Raw genomic sequence first — 19,217 nt, 5'->3', positions numbered from 1 at the left:
GGTAGAAGAACTGACAAATAAGATGTCAAATGCACCTCCTGAAAACAAAATGCAAAAATTCTCCCTTGTAAATTTATCCTAACTCTACTCAAAGTACATACACTATATGCTGAGTTTACTTGGTAGAATGTAAAAGAAGTCTGTTTTTCTATCAGCCTTTTGTTTGGCTGGTTTTTTGGCTGAAGCATTTATTCTTTTTTTTTGGATTATTCGTGTTTGTGTGTGTGTGTGTTTACCTCACCTTATTCCAAAATATATTTAGAATAGAGATTTTCAGAGTATTTGATGGTTTACATGCTTAATGTTTTCTCCTCTGACTGGTGGTTCTTAAGTGGATTGCTGAAGGCGTTTAGCATCCCGACTGTGAAAGAGATGGTTTTTAACTGTGTGAGATTTGAACTTCACATCTTTCAAGTGTGGAAGCATTAACACTCCAGTAGTGTTAAGCTTTTTATACCACCTGCTTCCCCTATTTTGAGTTCTGGTGATTTTCCTATGATGGCTTCCATTGGCCCTCTTGAAAATCAGTGAGTCAGGCCTACAAATATGAGTATGACTGTATCTCTGGATTAGCCATTGATCAATGTACCTCCAAAAAGAATATTAACTTCTAAGTTTTAAGATAAATCTATTCATTGCAGTTTGATTTCTCCATCATCAAAAAGAACAAGAGACCAGTGCCAGGTGTGTAGTTTATCAGTCCAGAAAAGTGAAACGTAAATTTGAGAGGTTTTAGAAGTTTGCTTTATAAGCCAACAAGGTAAGGAAATCACAGCTTTTGGCTGTGTATCAAAAAGAATAAATATGCAAAGTTCATGCAGAAAATATATAAAATTTTCTCCTGAAAGTTCATTTCTCATTATAAAACTGCAGTACTTTAATTTTTTTTCTTTTTACCATTCACCCTTGATGTGAATCCTACATTATGTACTCTGGTTACAGATACTAATTTGCTAGGCATTAGTCTATACACTACAAACGCCAGCATCCAGTTCAGCTGCATTAAATAGGTAATATATTTTGTTTAAAGTTTCAATTAAACTCAGGACCAGAAGATATATGGTCCCTATGGGGAGTTTGAATACTTTTATGCCAATAGAAGGGTTGCCTAAGGATCATGGTAAGGTCTAGATGTCGCTTTCTTTCCTGGAAACATGATATGAGACAGTTGATTATATTTCATTGCTATTAAAACCGCATGAGCCCACCTGTTACATTAATTCATACTTTTGCCAGTTTAGTGGTAAAGGAAAAGATCGAAGCTTAAAATCTATTTTTAAATTGAGTTCTAAGGAAATGAGTATAGTCAAATTAATACCTAATTATATCCTTATTCTCTGATTCCCAAATAGTTTCAATATGTTCTTCTTGAAAAATCTGTTTTCTGAGGCTTCAGTGAAAATAAATGAGAAAAGGTATACATTTTACTCATTTATTGGGCAATATGCATGGAGTGAATCTTTTGCTCAGTAGTAAATGCATATGTGTTGGATTGTTCTTAAAAATTAAAGTGATATTATGTTATAATTGGGAAATTAGTTAACTAGATTGCAAAATCTGGCATTCTTAAGAGGGTCCAATTTTGATGACATTTCGATGAAATGGACATAATCATGAGGAAGAAGAAAATCCTGTATAAAGGATAAAATTTTGAAAATCAATGTCAAGGAAAGGTTATGTTGCATATATTTAAAATAGGCAAGTAATACAAATAAAGTTAAAAATGAAACACAACACTAATTGTATGTACTTTTCTGTGTGTGTATTTATCTCTTTTTCCTAATACTTAGGGAAAAGTTGTTTTCTACATAAAAATCTCGTTTAACTCCCCAAATGAGCGGTTATTTAGTTTTAATTTTGTCCACACTGATAGAGGGTATTGTCATATTCAAATCGAATAAAGAATTAAACTATAGCATTCAAAGTTTTGTTCTAGAATGCGTGTCTTTTTTGTCAACATATTAATTATGGGTATGGGGGTTTGTGAGCTCTTGTAGAATCTTATTTTCAAGTATTCATTAAAAATAGGGTGAATTTTTAAATTTCTGATATACCTTAGTAATTAACATCAGTATAAAAATTTATGGCATAAAATAAATTATTCATTGCATATTATAGAGACATATTGCTTGATCCAGGAATACATATGAAATGTATTCCTAAGAAGATATGCATAAAACTGAAAATGCTTTTATTAAACATTTCTGACATTTTCCTGCAAATATTCACATCCTGTTTCTCTAAATACTATTATTTTCATGAATTCTTTCCAGGCCAGTACAACATTTACTAATTCTTTTTTCTTTTCTCTGCTGTAAACCGTTTTTTTTTCTTAACACAGTTTAGCACTTCCTTGCATATTTCTAGTGTTCTCTGATTATTTCAGTTATATTAAGACATTTTGTGTACTCCATTGTAATTCTCTTGAGGATAGGTATTATATTTTGCGGGAGAAGATCATCACTTCCTCCAACATACACATGAACACACACAGTCTCACTTTCTCTTTTTTGGAAAATTCTGAGCACTTAATAGGATTGGCTCCAGCGTTCATTGATAGATTATTTTTAGTGATTTATTTCCTTGAAAACATAAAGGGAGTTGGATTAGCCTGGAGAACTTCAGGATCCCCAGTTGCAAGCAGAGAAATACTGACACCGGCGCCTGGCTTTTTTCCAAGTTAAATTTTGATGGCACATCAGATGTTTCCTGTATATAACCTCAGACTAGAAATTAAGAACCTTTAAGTTTAACTGCTTTTTTGATGGTTATTCTTTTTCCTTGGTGAAACACTTATTCATTTTTTTCCCCTGCATTTCCTCTCTTTGCTTTAAAACTACCCTTTCAGGCTTCAAGGTTTTCCTCTTAAGTTTGATGATACAGGACTAAGTGAAGAGTTGCATATTGAGTGTTTTCATAACCCCCTCAGTTTAAGCCTTGGATTATATGTCCTTTTACTTCCAATGCCTTCACCCCGGTGGAAGAAGTTATAATTGTTGACGTATGTCATTAGAGACTAAGTAGCTTCTCTAATTTCTGTAATCATTTTATTTTTTCTTTGTCTTTTCCTGCTCTGTGCAGGAGCTATTGAGGATTTCTAATAAAAACTAATATATCTGAGGCAACTGGACTGTGTTATTTTTATAAAGATAAGAAAAGACTGAGGAAATTATTAGGATGGAAATACGAGAGATTCACAAAATTTGACAGCCAATAGTTATAGCAAGTTTATGGCATAAAGAAAGAAATAAAGCCAGACCCCTAATGTTTCTATGTTAATGCTACACTGTGAAGTAAAAAGTGAGAATTAAAATCGCAGCAAGTGAAACTCTTGATAGAGTAGGCTCCTGATGTCATATGTTCTGTCAGACTACAGATTCTGGACAAAGGAATTACGTGGAAATTTCTCTTCAGTGACATTTTGGGTAAAAACGTAAATCCAAGTGGATACATAATATGGTCAATTATGTCTTAGATATTTATCCAGAATCTTTGGAGTCAGAGGATTCTGAACTTAGATTGGAGGACAGATAAAGAGATGAAGGGTTTTAGGTCTGGCTCTACACATCTCATAGTCTAGTTTGAGATCCAGAAGATTATAATTGGTGAGGTAGGTCCTATAGGTACATAAAAAGGGGGAGGAGAGTTTGAATAAATGAAGAATTGAGTACTAAGCTTGAACAGGGAAACTCGATTTTGTAAAACTTCCCTTCTTAAATTGATTCGTAGATTATAATTCAATAGCAATAAACATTCCCAAAATAAATTTGACAAAATGGTTCCAAAGTTCTTCTGGTAGACTTGACAAGAAAATAGAGCCGAAAAAGTTTAGAGAAGAATATTGGGTGAGACCTTCTCTACTCGAAATTAAAATATTAGAGCTACAGTAATTAGAGCAGTGTTATAATGGTATAAGAAGAGAACCCCAGACAAAATGGAGACTCTAGGAACAGATCAAAGTTTACATGATGTCTTGGAGATGATGACTGTAGAATTAAATAGTGGTAAGGGAAGAAAGTTCTTATAACAGTTGATCTCAGACAATTGATTAAATGTTTGGAAAGAATAAAATTAGATACTTACATCACGGCATGTAGCAAAATGTATTTCATATAGAATAAGTAGCAAATTTTAATAATGAAACTGTATAATTAGAAGAGAATATATGTCCCTATGATTTGGAGAATAATTTTTTGTTCATGGAAGATAATGGTAAAGCTACAAAGGAAAAGTCAACTTGATTTGCATATATAAAAATTAAAATATTCTGAAATGAAAATCAATTTTAAACATGTTTTGCATATCATAAGGGAAAGGTAAGTATCTTAATTGAAAAATGACTTAAAACCATTAAACAATAATCTGCAAATAAAAAATATTAATGGTAAAAATTTGTCGAAAAAAGGTGAAAGTATGTTATTTTCATTAATAATCAAAATAAAGAAAATTGAGAGCATTTTTTTCATTTCAAATGGACGTTTTAAAAAGCATTAGAATGTCATTTTGATGACAGCTTAGAAAACTTGTTCTCTTCATATACCACTTGTGAAAGGGAATTTGGTACAGTATTTTGATGGGCTAATTTGATAATCTGTATCCTGAACATTAAATTTTCCAATGCTTTTTAGTTCAAGAATTCCACTGCTATATATGTATTCTAAGGTAATAATAAGAGACATGAAAATAGAAGATAATCACAAAACAGGATGAGAACTGTTGAAGTAGATGCTGTACTTGCATAAAAAGTTTGGAGGAGAATTTGAATGAACAAAAAATTGAACGTGATCTTCAATGAGAAATTGAATTTTGGAAAAATCATCATATTTTTATTTAGTATAGTAGAACACTAGAAGGGACCTAAATACTTCAAACTAGCAAAATATTTTACTTATTTTTAACTGATTATTTTTTCAGTATGTAAAATAAATTCTGGAAAAACACTAAAACTTTACCAGTCACTATCTATGAATGATGGAATTCATTCAATTTAATAAAAGATCTTTCAGACTTTCTACAATGAGCAGATTTGTTTATAATGAGATAGCAATTATATAAATGTTAAAAATTTTTACAAAGGAATAATTAGGACTTAATCTAGTCAATCTTGAATAGATCATCTAGAAAATCCCTGAGTATAATACTTGCTTTTTATACTAACTAGGATATCGTCAGTGGTTTGTGAAATGATTAAGTATAAATTACTAGACAGTAGTGGATCTACAAATGATTATCTATATCATTTTGGGGACTAAGGAGTTATTTATTCTTAGCCCCTCATTTTGTAGATGATCAAACTAAGGCCCTGTCAAATAACTTGCTTGTCTACAACCATACAACTATTTAATGGCAAAGTAAGAATTTGGAACCCAGCTGCTAACTACTATTTTTGTATATGGTTTATACTTCAATGCTGTATCATAATTGTAAGTAATTTCAACAGGTGGATGAAACAAACCAAATTAATCAATTCTTTCATCAATTAAAATGTATTTTCTTCATTTTAAAATTATGTGGCAAAATTAGTTCCTAAGAAAAGAATTAAATGTAACGTATAAAAAGGAAATGATCATAACAAGCTTGGAAATTGGTAAAGTACTTATAAAAAGAAAAATGACCAGCACATAAAAACACTAAGCATAAAAACCACTAAAATAAACCTGATATGTTAAATGGAAAATAAGCATTTGTTACAAACGGATGATTACCTTTGTGACTAGCCAAATCCTCAAACTTGGATTAGATTGGTTATGAGAGAGTGTCTGCCCTTCAGGCAGAGTATCCTAAAATTCACAGTAGGGGCAATTCGATGCTTTCACTGTGCTGGCTGCAGGAAGCCTGCTGGAAATCATGTGGGGGTATTTTATGAGTGCCTCCATTCTTCAGAGGCCAGAAAAAAATGCTATAACTTCTGTGAGACCTTTTACAAAGATACGTTTTCTCCCCAGTGTGCTGGTGTAGCAGTTTTTTACAAACATACTCCTGAAACTTTCATACTCCTCAAATTATAGGTCAATGTATGCCGCTTGGGGCCATCCACATCACATTCACTCGTGCTCTGCTGTGATGATTTTGCTCTGTGTTATTATTAACTTAATATTTTTCTTCATTCTAAACCATGATATCAATGAAATCACATTTCTTACCACAGATTAAATGAAATTTATAAATAATAATTTTGAAAAAGTTTTTGTTTTGTTTCATGTGCACCTAAAAATCAAACTTCGGAATATAACTGATAAAAATATTTCTTTGTCACTAGACCGTAAGTACCTTGAAGGCGTGAATGAATGATATCTCATTAACATTTATGTTAACCACATATGCATTATCCGTGTTGGTTAACCTTAACTGATATGCAAGATAAGTATTCAAGAATTAAAAAAAGACATTTAACAGTAAGAGTTGAGTAAGGGGTGATCACTTTTAGTACAGGGAATCACAATAGTTTTTTTAGAAAAAATAGGGAATCCGGGGGAAGGGGAAACTGGATGAAGGTAGTCAAAAGGTACAAACTTTCAGTTATAAGACAAATAAGTACTGGGGATGGAACATAGAGCATGATGACTATAGTCAACACTGCTGTATGGTGTATTGGAAAGTTGCTAAGAGAGTAGATCCTAAAAGTTCTCATCACGAGGGAAGAACTCGTTCTTCGTATTTATCTAAGATGGTGGAGGTTAACTAAACTTGATGAGGTAATCATTTCACAATACGTATATGTAAGTCAAGTCATTATGCTGTACCCCTTAAGCTCATACAGTGCTGTCTGTCAGTTATATCTCAATAAAACTGAAAGAAAAAAGTAGGGAGTCTAAACTGAATCTTAATGTAGAAATATGCTATCTTGAGCAAGGCCAGGAGAAACAAAGGTAACACTGGCGAATATAGCTAGCATGTCCCACTACATGCTCTGTTCTTTAACTGCAAGTTGGAGCTGTCCAGTGACTTGAAACATGAGACTCACTGAGATCTGGACTATTACAGCATCAATAATCCAGCGTTCTTTCCTTTAAGGAGTTAGCCTTTGCCTGGGTTATTTAGACCTGGAGCTTTTTACGGAAGAAGAGTGACATTATTTGTTCTACATCTGAAACTGGTTTCTATCTGCCTGAAGCCAGCCTGGAGACATCCAAATCCCTTTTGTCTGTGAGTGAGTCGGAAATAAATCTGGGTGATGAACCTGATCGCTGCATCATTGCACAGCAAATCTTCTCATTCTTATGAAAATGCCTCTATTATGTCATTGTTTGCAGGATGAGAAGGAAAAATAGTCATCATTGCTCCTTTCCTCCTGGGTACTATAAACATTTTTTTCTATTATTATAAGTTAAGAAGAATTACAGTACCAGAGAAGATGACTTAACTTAGCCCTCCCCCCTCCCCCGACTCCTGAGCAAGGATCTTTGTTTCCTTCCTTATTGAACACACTGAACTTCCTTTTCCTGTGGTCATTTCCTTCATGAAATTTTTATGATTTTAATATTTTAATCAAGCTTGAAGAATTACATATATCTCATGCTTTCCAAAAACTGAATCCACTGATGGCACTTTTTTGTGGTTATTGTGTCCCCTCTTTGGTTATTTTTTATACTATTTGAACAGAATTGTACGGTAGAAAGAGCCAGAGAGAACTCTAATCTGAATCCTGAGTTGGGCATTTACTTGGTTTTGAACACTGAGCAAATTGATTAAGCTCAGGGAGCCACAGTCACTTCATTTGTAAAATCAGACTGATAGTAATTACAGTGTAGGGATGATAATGTAAAAGTATAAAGATAATATGCTTAAGACTTTAGTAGATATTCAGTAAATAATATGCTTTATATGGTAGGGAGTTTGATGCAATGGAATAAGGCATGGGCTTTAGACCCAGTCAAACCTTTTAGGGTAGGACTATTAATTGTTTCCATGCAAGTCACTTTTCATTCCTGAGCCTTCCTCCTCATCCATAACATGGGTATTCTGAGCCCTACTCTGAATTAGAAATGAGAATTGTGAAGCTCCCACTTTGGCAGTGCCAGGGATATAGAAGTACTTGTTCTTGTATTGTTTATTGCCTAAATATTTATTGAGTTATCTTTTAAACACATTTAAATTCATCCATGATCATTTTCTTGCATTTTTGCATCTTGATTTTATTACCACTTTCAGAGACTGTTTTTGTGTTAAGGTTAACCTTGGCACTAAAGTGCGTCTTATATGCTACATATTCCCCTCTTAAGAATTTAGTAGCATATGCAGCAGAAGCATTTTTAAAGGTCAGCCATGGATTATTATTGCTCTTTCTTATTCCTTTAATTCAATAGATAGGCCCAAGGCAAAGTGAAATGAACTTGATGGCCAATGTATCACAGCTAGGAAACAGTTTTCCAGGAGAGAGAGGGTATAATTTTCACCCGAGCTGGAGAGTTGCAAAGTTTGTGATTGTTCTCTGCCAACTGATTAAAGCAACGTGCGTTGAGGTCAGGTCGTCCTGGGCTTGAATTGCAGCTTTACTACTTTCTACATTTATGATTTTGTCTGTTTTATTTATCCACTCTGCTTCTCAATTTCCTCATGTGTAAAGTCCAGGTAATGACATTCCTTAATAAAAATTGAGATACATATGCAAAGCAACTCATATAGAGATTTAAAATATGTTGCATCTTGCAAACCTACTCTGCACAGTTGGTTGGTAGTGGTTGAAAGGGGGAATGTGTTGAGGTAACTTGTAGGCTAAATGAGAAAACATTCTACATGCCCAGAGGTATAGAATGAGAGGAGTGGGTGCTCACAGATCACACATTTGCTCCCTGTGGTTTGCTAGCCTAACTAATAATAAACATTCGGGGACCAGCCCCGTGGCTGAGTGGTTAAGTTCGCGCACTCCACTTTGGCTGCCCAGGGTTTCGCCAGTTCAAATCCTGGGCACAGACATGGCACTGCTCATCAAGCCATGCTGAGGCGGCATCCTACATGCCACAACTAGAGGGACCCACAACTAAAAATACACAACTATGTACTGGGGGGCTTTGGGGACAAAAAAGGAAAAATAAAATCTTAAAAAATAATAATAATAAACATTCAATGAATGATTGTCATTGCCATTATTGTTATATACAATAAATAGTTACACAAAGTTTTTCTAAGTTGTAATGAATAGTACCCAAGTAGGCTAGTTATTTATCATTTTCATATACTTGCCAGGATGCATTATTACATTATATTTCTTATTTATAGCCCTTTGATATTTTTCCATCTCACAAGCTTTACAAATTAATAAGATGCTTATGAATTCTTACTGAAGAAAATGGGCCAGCCACTAATTATTTAGCAAATTAATAACATTTCATTTTCAAAATAGCTTTTAATAATGATAGATTTCTGACAGAAAAAAGTAGTTCACTTTCTGAAATGATTTTCAGACATCAACAACTTAAATGTAAAAAAGATTTGAATCTCCAAACCACTCTGGAATTGGAATTCTCTCACACTCTTTTCTGTACAGAAAACCTACTGTTATTATTCTAAAACTTAGTTGAATTTTTTTGATAGATGAAAAGTAGAGGCTATGTTAAATGCAATGATTGTACAACTTCTGAAAACTAATCTATGAGTACTTGAAGACCCAGAGTGTAATTTTAGGTTGATTCCAAACAGAGCTCTTAACGCAGACCCATCTTTCATCTCTAATTCTGAACTTAGTATGTGTTTTCTACTGGCTTTAGAATCCATTTTAGAGAAAATATTTGGATAAAATTTGTCATTAATTGCTTTAAAATTTTCAGTACTTTAGTGATTGCGCACTTTTTCCTGTTACGTGAATCATGTCTAGTATTGCTTTAATATGAAGCTGTTCACTTTCCCTAGGAAAAATTCCTGTTTTCTTTATTTGGAAACATTTGTTAGTTCAACAGAGCAAACAAAAAACAATTCGTCTGACGATGTTTCGATTTTTATAGAGATATTATAATAAAACCAGTAAAATTATTACAGAAACTTATGAATATTATAAAAAGTCTATGCCTAATTTTATCATTCTATCAACTGTGAGCATTTTGTGTGTTCCATTCCAGTCTTGATCTTTGCTTCAGTGTTCCTTACATCTCGCCCTGGGCGTGCAATTTAATCTAAAGAAATTCTTCTTAAATTCAACACACTTTAGGCTTTAGGAAAAAAATAAATTCAGCTATCATTTTTATCATAGTATAGTTTAAAGATTGTTCTAAGAACTAGAAAGACATAGATGTGTGTGAGTGGATACGTACATTTTTGTACTTATTACATATTATTTGTCATCAATATTTTTTACTAACTGAATGAGCAAAGGGACTCCTAAGGTCAGGAGATTCAAATCAATTCAATTCATCAAACATTTGTGTTGACAGTGCTGTGCTAATACAAGGAGAATACATGAAAATAAAAGGAAGCTAGCTCTTCTTTTGAAGCAAGGATGTACAACCAGTGTGGGTAATGCATTTAGGAAAAGCCTCTGCTGATGCTTCTACATGAAAAAAGCTATCATAATCATGATTAGTTAAGCTCTAAAGGCCCACTTGAAAAATAATACAGGTTACCAGTCTATTGTCTGATCTCAGAAGTTGAGTAGCTTCTACATTTGCTTTGCTTATTAAACCTACAATATTTAATTTAAATGCACAAATCATCTTAAAATATAATTTTCCCATCAGGTGAATATTCTTCCATACTATAAGCATGTAAGGGAGGGGGGATGATGATAAAGCAGGCAACTGATATTCTTTTGGCTTTATTTCCAATTTCTTTTTTTCTTGCTTGGCTGTTAGTGAAATGCTATTTAGTAGGTAGAATTTGTATAACTTGAAAGTAATAACTGATGGCTGAAAGGTCTCAGACTAGCTTTGTACGAGATGCTTGGAATGCTAAATAGTTGTCATATATTCACTGGATTTTCCAAATGGAACTGGTAAAGTTTATTTGCTTATTAAAATATAAAATGCAAATAATTTCAGAAAAAACTAAAATGTAGCACCAGTGCTTAATCCAAAATATTTTAACTCCTTCAATTCATCTTACTTTCTCAGCAAGCTTGTAAACCATGAAGGGTAGGATCTTAAACTTCTTTCGTCTAGGTCCTGCCTAATGCTCTCCACTTAGTAGTTATTCTATAAATCCTTGAATTTCTAAAGTAATGAATTAATGTGAATGAAAAAGAACAAATGATTGTACATAAGAAAGAATAAACCTATCTTTAAAGAAAAAGAAAAAGAATTAGTCACAAAGGGCATATGCTTGGGAGTCACATGTTCCTACGTTAAAAATCAGAGCTTTACCATTTACTATATTTTTAACTTGAGCTATTTCACTTAATTGCTCCAAACTCAAGTTTTCTTACCTATAACATGGAAATTATGATGATGTTTGAGGAATCAAATGAGACAATGGATGAAAGTGTCTGCCGCAGCATCTGAAATTTCATGGACTAACTATAAACATGATATGATTGTTGCAAATGCTGTTGGAAAGCTGTGTCCTCCGACTGAGCTTTGTGATCACTTTCCAGGTGAAGCCTACATGCGATTAAGCAAACTCCCCGAAGCAGAGCATTGGTATATGGAGTCACTGAGATCCAAGACTGACCACATCCCTGCCCATCTCACCTACGGGAAACTGCTAGCTCTAACAGTGAGTAACTACCTTCCTCACCCCTTAGAAACTGGTTCTCTCCATGCAGACTGACGTAGGTGGGGTTTGAGGTACTGGTTCTTAGCCAGTTAACTCAGATTGTTAAGACATAATGATGGTAATACCAAGTTAGAACCTTGTACAGAAAATTTGGAAAGATGTATTCCTTTGGCTGTGAGGTTTTTAGGTAAAAATGTGATATGTCATGATCCTTGATGCAGCTTAATGAAAATATGTAAATGGAGAACCCCAAATATAGGATTATGTAGTGAAGTTGTCATGATATGTTCTACAAGCCAATGTTAACCCCAGATTGGCTATAATGTAGAACTAAGTCTGATTCTTTCCAGATAGCCAGAGTTTTTTTTTTTTCCCCCTTCTTCTCCCCAAAGCCCCTCAGTACATATTTGTATATTTAGTTGTGGATCCTTCTAGTTGTAGCATTTGGGACGCTGCCTCAGGATGGCTTGACGAGCGGTGCTAGGTCCACACCCAGGATCCGAACCGGTGAAAGCCTGGGACAGGGAAGTGGAGCATGCCAACTTAACCACTCGGCCACAGGGCTGGCCCCCCAGTTAGCCAGAACTTTGCATGCATGTGGATCAGTATCACGTAGAATTCATTCTAATTGGAAATCATTACCTAAGAGAAGTGGAGCCATCATTTGGCCACCCGCTATGTGACCAGACCTCTTGGAAGCGATATTTCCATCAAAGTGGTGTTAGTTTGAAGCATAAGAAATTGCTGAGATTCTGCCATTGTGACTTACAAAAATTATAATTTTATGTGTTTCAAAGTAATATTAATGTTTGTATTTTATACAACAGGGAATTGTCCAAAATATTTAAATAAATTTTCTGAACTCATCCAGCTAATAAGTAGTAGAATTAGCCTTTAGTCCTAATCTGAATCTATTATCTTAGTTCTTATTATCTTATCTATTATCTTAGTTATAACACCTAACATCTCTCCAAAATTAATAAAAATAAATGAATACTAGAAAAACGTAGAGTAAATGGTCAGGAAAATGATTCCTAAGTGAATTCATAAAAAGCTATCTTATAATTATGCGAAAGTAATAGCATTTTATTTTCCACAGACGATAGTAGACTAAACACTTGAAATTAGTATGTATCCATTCTAAAAATACCTCTAAAATGCTATTAAAAAATTATGTAGTCAGACTGGGTAACCAGAAGACATCCCACTAAAAAATACCTAGCTATGTTTAATAATGTATAACACATATGCTCTTAACACCTAGCTGAGCTCAAAAAGCCGTAGGAGAATTTCCCAGGGACTAGAGAGGAAGTGGTAACTGAACACCAGAACAGTAAGTAGTCGGCTGCCCCTGCAGCTGCTTTGAGATCCTTTACCAGTTGTGGCAGCCAGTGGGAAGGGGCTTTTTGTTTGTTTTTATTCTTCCTGGAATAAGAGACAAAGCCGTGGACTAATGGAAGGCCAGGAACTAGATGCCTAAATAAAGCAAGGAAGTTGATACCCTCAGTGAAAGGTTATGTAGAAGGAGTTTGCATACTGATGCATGAAGCAGCATAAAGATTTGCCTCTCTCATCTTGGGATCTGAAGGTAGAATGAATGAAGTCTCTCTTGGGAATTTGTCACTACCATCCTCTCTTACCAGGCTTTGGGTTTTGAATTTATTTTACTAGCATGGTCAGGCAATTCCTAGGCCAAGAAATTAAATAAAAATCAGTCCACTAAAAACTTTTATTGAAGAAATTACTCAAGATGTCCTTCAAAAGAAGGCAATTAAATCTAGGAGTTACTGAGTGAAGTGCACAAAGAATGGTGAACAAAGATTGCTGATCTCGTGGGTAAATCAGAAGAAAATTTATTGAATAAAATAATGAGAAGGGAGGCTAGCCTGGTGGCGTAGTGGTAAAGTTTACGCACTCGGCTTTGGCAGACCAGGATTCATGGATTCAGATCCTGGGCACGGACCTACACACTGCTCATCAAGCCATGTTCTGGTGGTATCCCACATACAAGGGGGGCCTGCCCAGTGGCGCAGCAGTTAAGTTTTCACGTTCCGCTTCTCAGCAGCCTGGGGTTTGCTGGTTTGGATCCCTGGTGGGGACATGGCACTGCTTGGCAAAAGCTGTGCGGTGGTAGGCATCCCACGTATAAAGTAGAGGAAGATGGGCATGGATGTTAGCTCAGGGCCAGTCTTCCTCAGCAAAACAAGAGGAGGATTGGCAGCAGATTTTAACTCAGGGCTAATCTTCCTCAAAAAAAAAAAAAATAGAGGAAGACTGGCACAGATGTTAGTTCAAGGACAACCTTCCTCAAGCAAAAAGAGGAAGATTGGTAACAGATGTAAGCTCAGGGCCAATCTTCCTCACCAATAATAATAATAATAATAATAATAATAATAATAAATAATAATAATAATGAGAAAGAATCCCCCAACTCCCAAGAAATTGTTAAATTGTTATCTGGAGAAACTGAATCCCTGTAGAGAAAAACTTCCTATATACCTACACTTGGAGGTCCCCTATGAATGACAAGCTCCCAAACCAGCACACAAAAATGAATCTACCCAATTTAGAAAGCCCACCTTTGCCTAAGGAATGTCATTCAGCTTTTATTAACTCACTCTTAAATATCAGTGGGCAGCCAAGTTCATCCATCTGACTAGGAAAGCCTCAAACGTGAAAGATCGGAACTGAAACAAGTTATTAGGAGAAGGAAATTGGGGGAAACAGAAGAAAATGAAAGAAAAAATCCATAGAAAGAGATGTTAGCATAGCATTTCATGAAGCATGATGCCATAAAAACATGAATAATGAGAAAATGAGAAAGAGCTTTTAGAAATTAAAAATATGCTGGTAAAACAATTTTCTCATGAAGGATGGGAGAATAAAGGTGAAGAAATCTTTCCATACACAAACAAAAAGACGAGGGAGTAAAAAGTGTGAAAGAAGAAATTATGAAAGGAATCAATATGGGGCCCAACAGACAGAGAATGTGAAAGGAGAGCAGTACTCAAAGTTGAAGGGTAAAAGTTGTGGTTACTGCCATTTATAGGATCATAGTATGTTGAGTTTAATCAGTTGGGAAAAAATTATTTTATAAAAATCTTTTCCATGTCGTATTCTGATAGGATGATAAGTCATGCAGCTCCACATAAGAATAGAATTCACATGTACCTCTTTCCCTAACTACTATCTTTGAACTGTTCTTATGGAATTTATATGGAAACATTTTTAATTAGGTTGATAAATGACCACCTTCAAAACATATTCTATAAAAGTTTCAAATGCCTGATTTTCCAAAAAACAAAAAAAGCCACTAATAAAAGAAACAAATTGAAAGCTTAAATGTACTTAATTCTGAATATACTTAGATCGTGACACTCGTTTGGATATAGAAACTGTGTGTCCTTTTTTTCTTCTTTTCAAAGCCTGAATATTTTAAGTTTCCTGTATCAAAAATATGATTTTCAGGGGCTGGCCCCGTGGCCGAGTGGTTAAGTTCGCGTGCTTCCCTGCAGGCGGCCCAGTGTTTCGTTGGTTCGAATCCTGGGCGCGGACATGGCACTGCTCATCAAACCACACTGAGGCAGCGTCCCACATGCCACAACTAGAAGGACCCACAACGAAGAATATACAACTACGTACTGGGGGGCTTTGGGGAGAAAAAAGGAAAAAAATTAAATCTTTAAAAAAAAATAAAAAATATGATTTTCAGGCTACTTAATTTTTTTAGAAGGCATATTTTAAAAACAAGATTTAGAAATTTTAATTTACTGAAACATATGGATGGGAAGGAAAGACTCATGTATTACAATACAAATTTTAACCTCTCCCCCCACCGACAAAACTTGTATAGTTTCTGACTTGATGATTAGATGAAATACAAACCCGATTATGGAATGTTTAAACTCACAGTGCCAGAACCCCCACAACCAACTTTAACAGTTTCTTTTTGAATTATGAGATTTGGCAAATTTCTGATCCCAATGGATTGCCTTTGTCTAATTTTGGGTTTCTTGGCTTGGTAATATGCCATTGACTTAACGTGGAATTGGCAAGGTGGAAAATGCCACACATTTTGACTTCTGAATGTTTTAAATATAAATTATTATAACATGGAATTGGCTATTAGTCTCAAGAGAAGAGGAATAGAAATGGAGTGGTGTTTTTACTGTTTTGTCAAAACTGACCAAAGGCAAAAATGTGTGAAAATAACATGCAACTTTATTAGACTTAGACTGTAGAGTTGGATTTCGTATAAGAATTATATTTTTATGAGACAAATTAGAAAAGAATTGGTTATTGGTGCTTTTATTATAGCCAGTGGAATGATTCACTCAATACATTTTTTTGTACTGATTTTTCTTTAAGAATTTGTGTAGTATTTACGGTATTTAGAAAAGTTCAAAGGGATTTAGAGTTTCCCAGAATGCTTGACAAATTCCATAGGTCAAATCCTTTTTTATTCCTCTGCCAAAAATGTCCTTTTCCTCTCTTGCCGCTCAAATTTTATTTCCTCTGTAAAGTCTTGCCTGAATCTTTCAAGCAGTTATTTTTCCTTTCTCTGAGCTTCCACAGCACTGACCTCAGTGTCTGTATGGTAGCGCTTCTCAGACTGAATGGCAGACGTTAATCTACGTCTGTCTTTTGACCCTAGGCATGGGGCAGGGTCTAAATCTTATCTTCTTGTCTCTTCAGTGTATAGCATTTCAGTATCTTGGTAACTATCCCCACACCCTCTGTGCACTTCTCTTTTTAAGTTATTTAAGCGCTGGGTATATAACTTTTAATATTTGTTTCCCTAGCCTGATTCTCATTTTCTCATTAATTCCTTCATTTGGTCAACACATCTATTGAGACATTACTCCATGCTAGGCATCACTCTAATTCCTAATGACACATACTGAATAAATGAATGAGAGTGGCATGATTATAGAGTGGACACAATCTTCTAAGACCCTTGAAGGGGATGTGGGCACAAGAGGGGTATACATCCCTTAAGTGCTTGTGCTTGACATATGTTATTTCATGATTTGTGTGTGCGTGTGAGCAAGATTGGCCCTGAGCTAACATCTGTTGCCAATCTTCCTCTTTTTGCTTGAGGAAGATTGTCACTGAGCTAACATCTGTGCTAATCTTCCTCTATTTTATATGTGGGATGCCCCCACAGCGTGGCTTGATGAGCGGTATGTAGGTCCGCACCTGGGATCTGAACCTGTGAACCCTGGGCCGCTGAAGTGGAGTGTGCTAACTTAACCACTATGCAACTGGGCTGGCCCCTATTTCACGAATTTTTACAATGAGTATTATTCTCTTTTTATAAATGAGGACACTGAGCTTCGAAGATTTAAGGGACATGCCCAAGAATAACTTAGCTACTAAATACTAGAATTGGATGTGACCTCAAGGTTTTCTGAGTTGAGTATCATTAATTTTCACTTTATATTAAATAATTTTAAATGTGGAGTTTTTTCTCCTTGTTAGACTTGATTGGAGATTCTGAAAGTAAGCCAGTACTTCCTTCCTCCCTTGTTTTGTAACTTATTTTTAGACATTACCTCTAAATACTAGTTTAGTTTGAGTGGTTAAACACATTTTTATTGTTAGGCGTCATAAGTCATGAACTTAGGACTTTTATTTTCTGCTATTGGCACTTTTAGGTCCTACATTATAACTAGAATACAAATTTTCCAGGGACCCTGGGGACTAGTTCTGCTGTGGGGTCACTGGTAGCCTCCATGTTTAAATACAATTGGGCCCAGGTGACATCTCTTTAAGAAACATGGAACTTTCATACCAATGTCATATCCAATTAAAATACTAAACACGAGCTGGCTTTAAAATTTTGACTTATTCCTTGTTTGAACTTTGTTACCTCGGGCTAATGCCATGAATTTAAAATTGGGCATGCATTAAGAAAGAAAAGAAGAATAACATTTCCATTATCATGGTATTTCAGATGATTATGTAGTCGTTCCTAAAGCTGTGTGTGTTCTCTGGTTGTGTGCACATGCTTACTTTGATTTTTTTGGGTCTTCCTCTTTTTATTTGTCCTGTTCAATTTAGTTAAGCCAAATATTTTGCAGTTTTTGTGAGCCAGTAAAATTAATATTGACTTAAATTGTAGTAGAAGCTACTTGGCTGTTAGCTTATTTTCCAGATTTAGGTTAGTAAGAGAGAAGGAAGGATATGAGAGACTCTGACAGTAATTCTTGATACAGAAAACCTTTATTTTGGCTACTGCTTGGAAGCACTGAGCCAGATTTCTGTGTCTAGCCAAAGTTAATTGGGCTACATAAAACTCCAGTTGTGAAAGTACTTGGGTTCTATAGAAAATTTCCATACCCCAGGCTAACACGGTGTCGGTGAAGTCTATCTGGAAGCCTAGTGCTATGTGTGTTTCCTTGGGTCTTTTGCAATAATTATAATAGTTTTATGGCGGAGATTAGTTTTTCACTTGGTTCTCGGTAGAATAAAGTTCTTCCCATTTTGCGTGTTAACTTGTATTTGGGTTGCTTTGTTATGTTATAACCACTGGATAGCCATGTTTAGATTGGTGGGAGAGGGGAACAAAAAATAATTTTTCCTGTGACTCTGACTGAATGATTATTATGGATATGTCCGACTGAAGTTGCAAAATTTATTCTGTGAAACGAGAAGGCATAATATCACATATATCATGCTACTGAAATATTGGATGAAATATAGGAGCATGTTTAATTCAGTACAGTATTCAGCTAAGCATTTCATATGAAGTTCTCTTGTCTAAACTTTAGGATTTAGCATTCTGAAATAACATAGTTACCATTGTATTACTTTTACCCTGAAGCATAGTGAATCTGATAATTCACTTTTTAGAAACCACCGTCTCACTCCAAGATACTCCTTTTGTTATCTAGAATCGATCTTATAGTTTACTTGCTGCCACTAAGTGACACAGAAATCCAAATATCTCCAAAATATCCCAGACTTTTATTCTGCTCTTTCATATAATTTAGTAAAAGTTGTTGTTAGAGATATTTTCCGTTGCCAGATAGTCTCACAAATAACAAAAATTAAAATACTCAAATTCCCAGCATTTAACATCACATGAAATAATTCTAGCTGCTTTATATCTGCATATACATGCTGCTGTGTTTGAAAAGAAATGTTGGCTTTTTATTAGCAATAAATAAAATTATATTGCTTTGAAACAAACTTGCCTTTTATTGTTATTATTTTGGTTGTTTGGCTTTTGTGCTTGGTCTGTCATGACCGTTTAGTGCAATCTGAACAGCCCAGCAGGCTCAGGCCCCATAATCCCCGTCCCCGATATCCCACGTTATCGGAGGAATGGAGATGGAGAAGTGGCGTGCTTCTTAAATATAGCTTGGCTTTCCTGCAGGACTCTAGAAAAACAATCTGTTATAAAAACCTGCATTTGACACCCATTTGCTGAGCCTGACCTCTGTCTTCATGCTCTATAGTAAACAGTGGTGATATAGAGAGCAGCAGGGTGTTTCCCTGGCCTCTAGAAGGCCTCAGTGCATTCTCTTCAGGGGAAATTTATAACAAGAGCCATCAGCGCTGCTTCAGCT

At 35.0% G+C, this 19,217-nt stretch overlaps 1 protein-coding gene across 2 annotated transcripts in view; it reads left to right on the top strand.

Moving 5' to 3' along the window:
• TMTC2 (transmembrane O-mannosyltransferase targeting cadherins 2) overlaps nt 1-19,217 on the top strand; it is a 388,282-nt gene that overhangs the window by 246,672 nt on the left and 122,393 nt on the right. For both annotated transcript variants that reach the window (XM_046646810.1, XM_046646811.1), the window contains exon 8: nt 11,522-11,643. In XM_046646810.1, coding sequence (XP_046502766.1) covers nt 11,522-11,643 — 122 coding nt within the window. The remainder of the gene's footprint in view (nt 1-11,521; nt 11,644-19,217) is intronic.

Source organism: Equus quagga, chromosome 19 (genome assembly GCF_021613505.1).
Source record: "Equus quagga isolate Etosha38 chromosome 19, UCLA_HA_Equagga_1.0, whole genome shotgun sequence".
Lineage (NCBI taxonomy): Eukaryota > Metazoa > Chordata > Mammalia > Perissodactyla > Equidae > Equus > Equus quagga.
The sequence above is the reverse complement of the archived record's forward strand: the minus strand, read 5'-3'. Positions and strand labels throughout refer to the sequence as shown.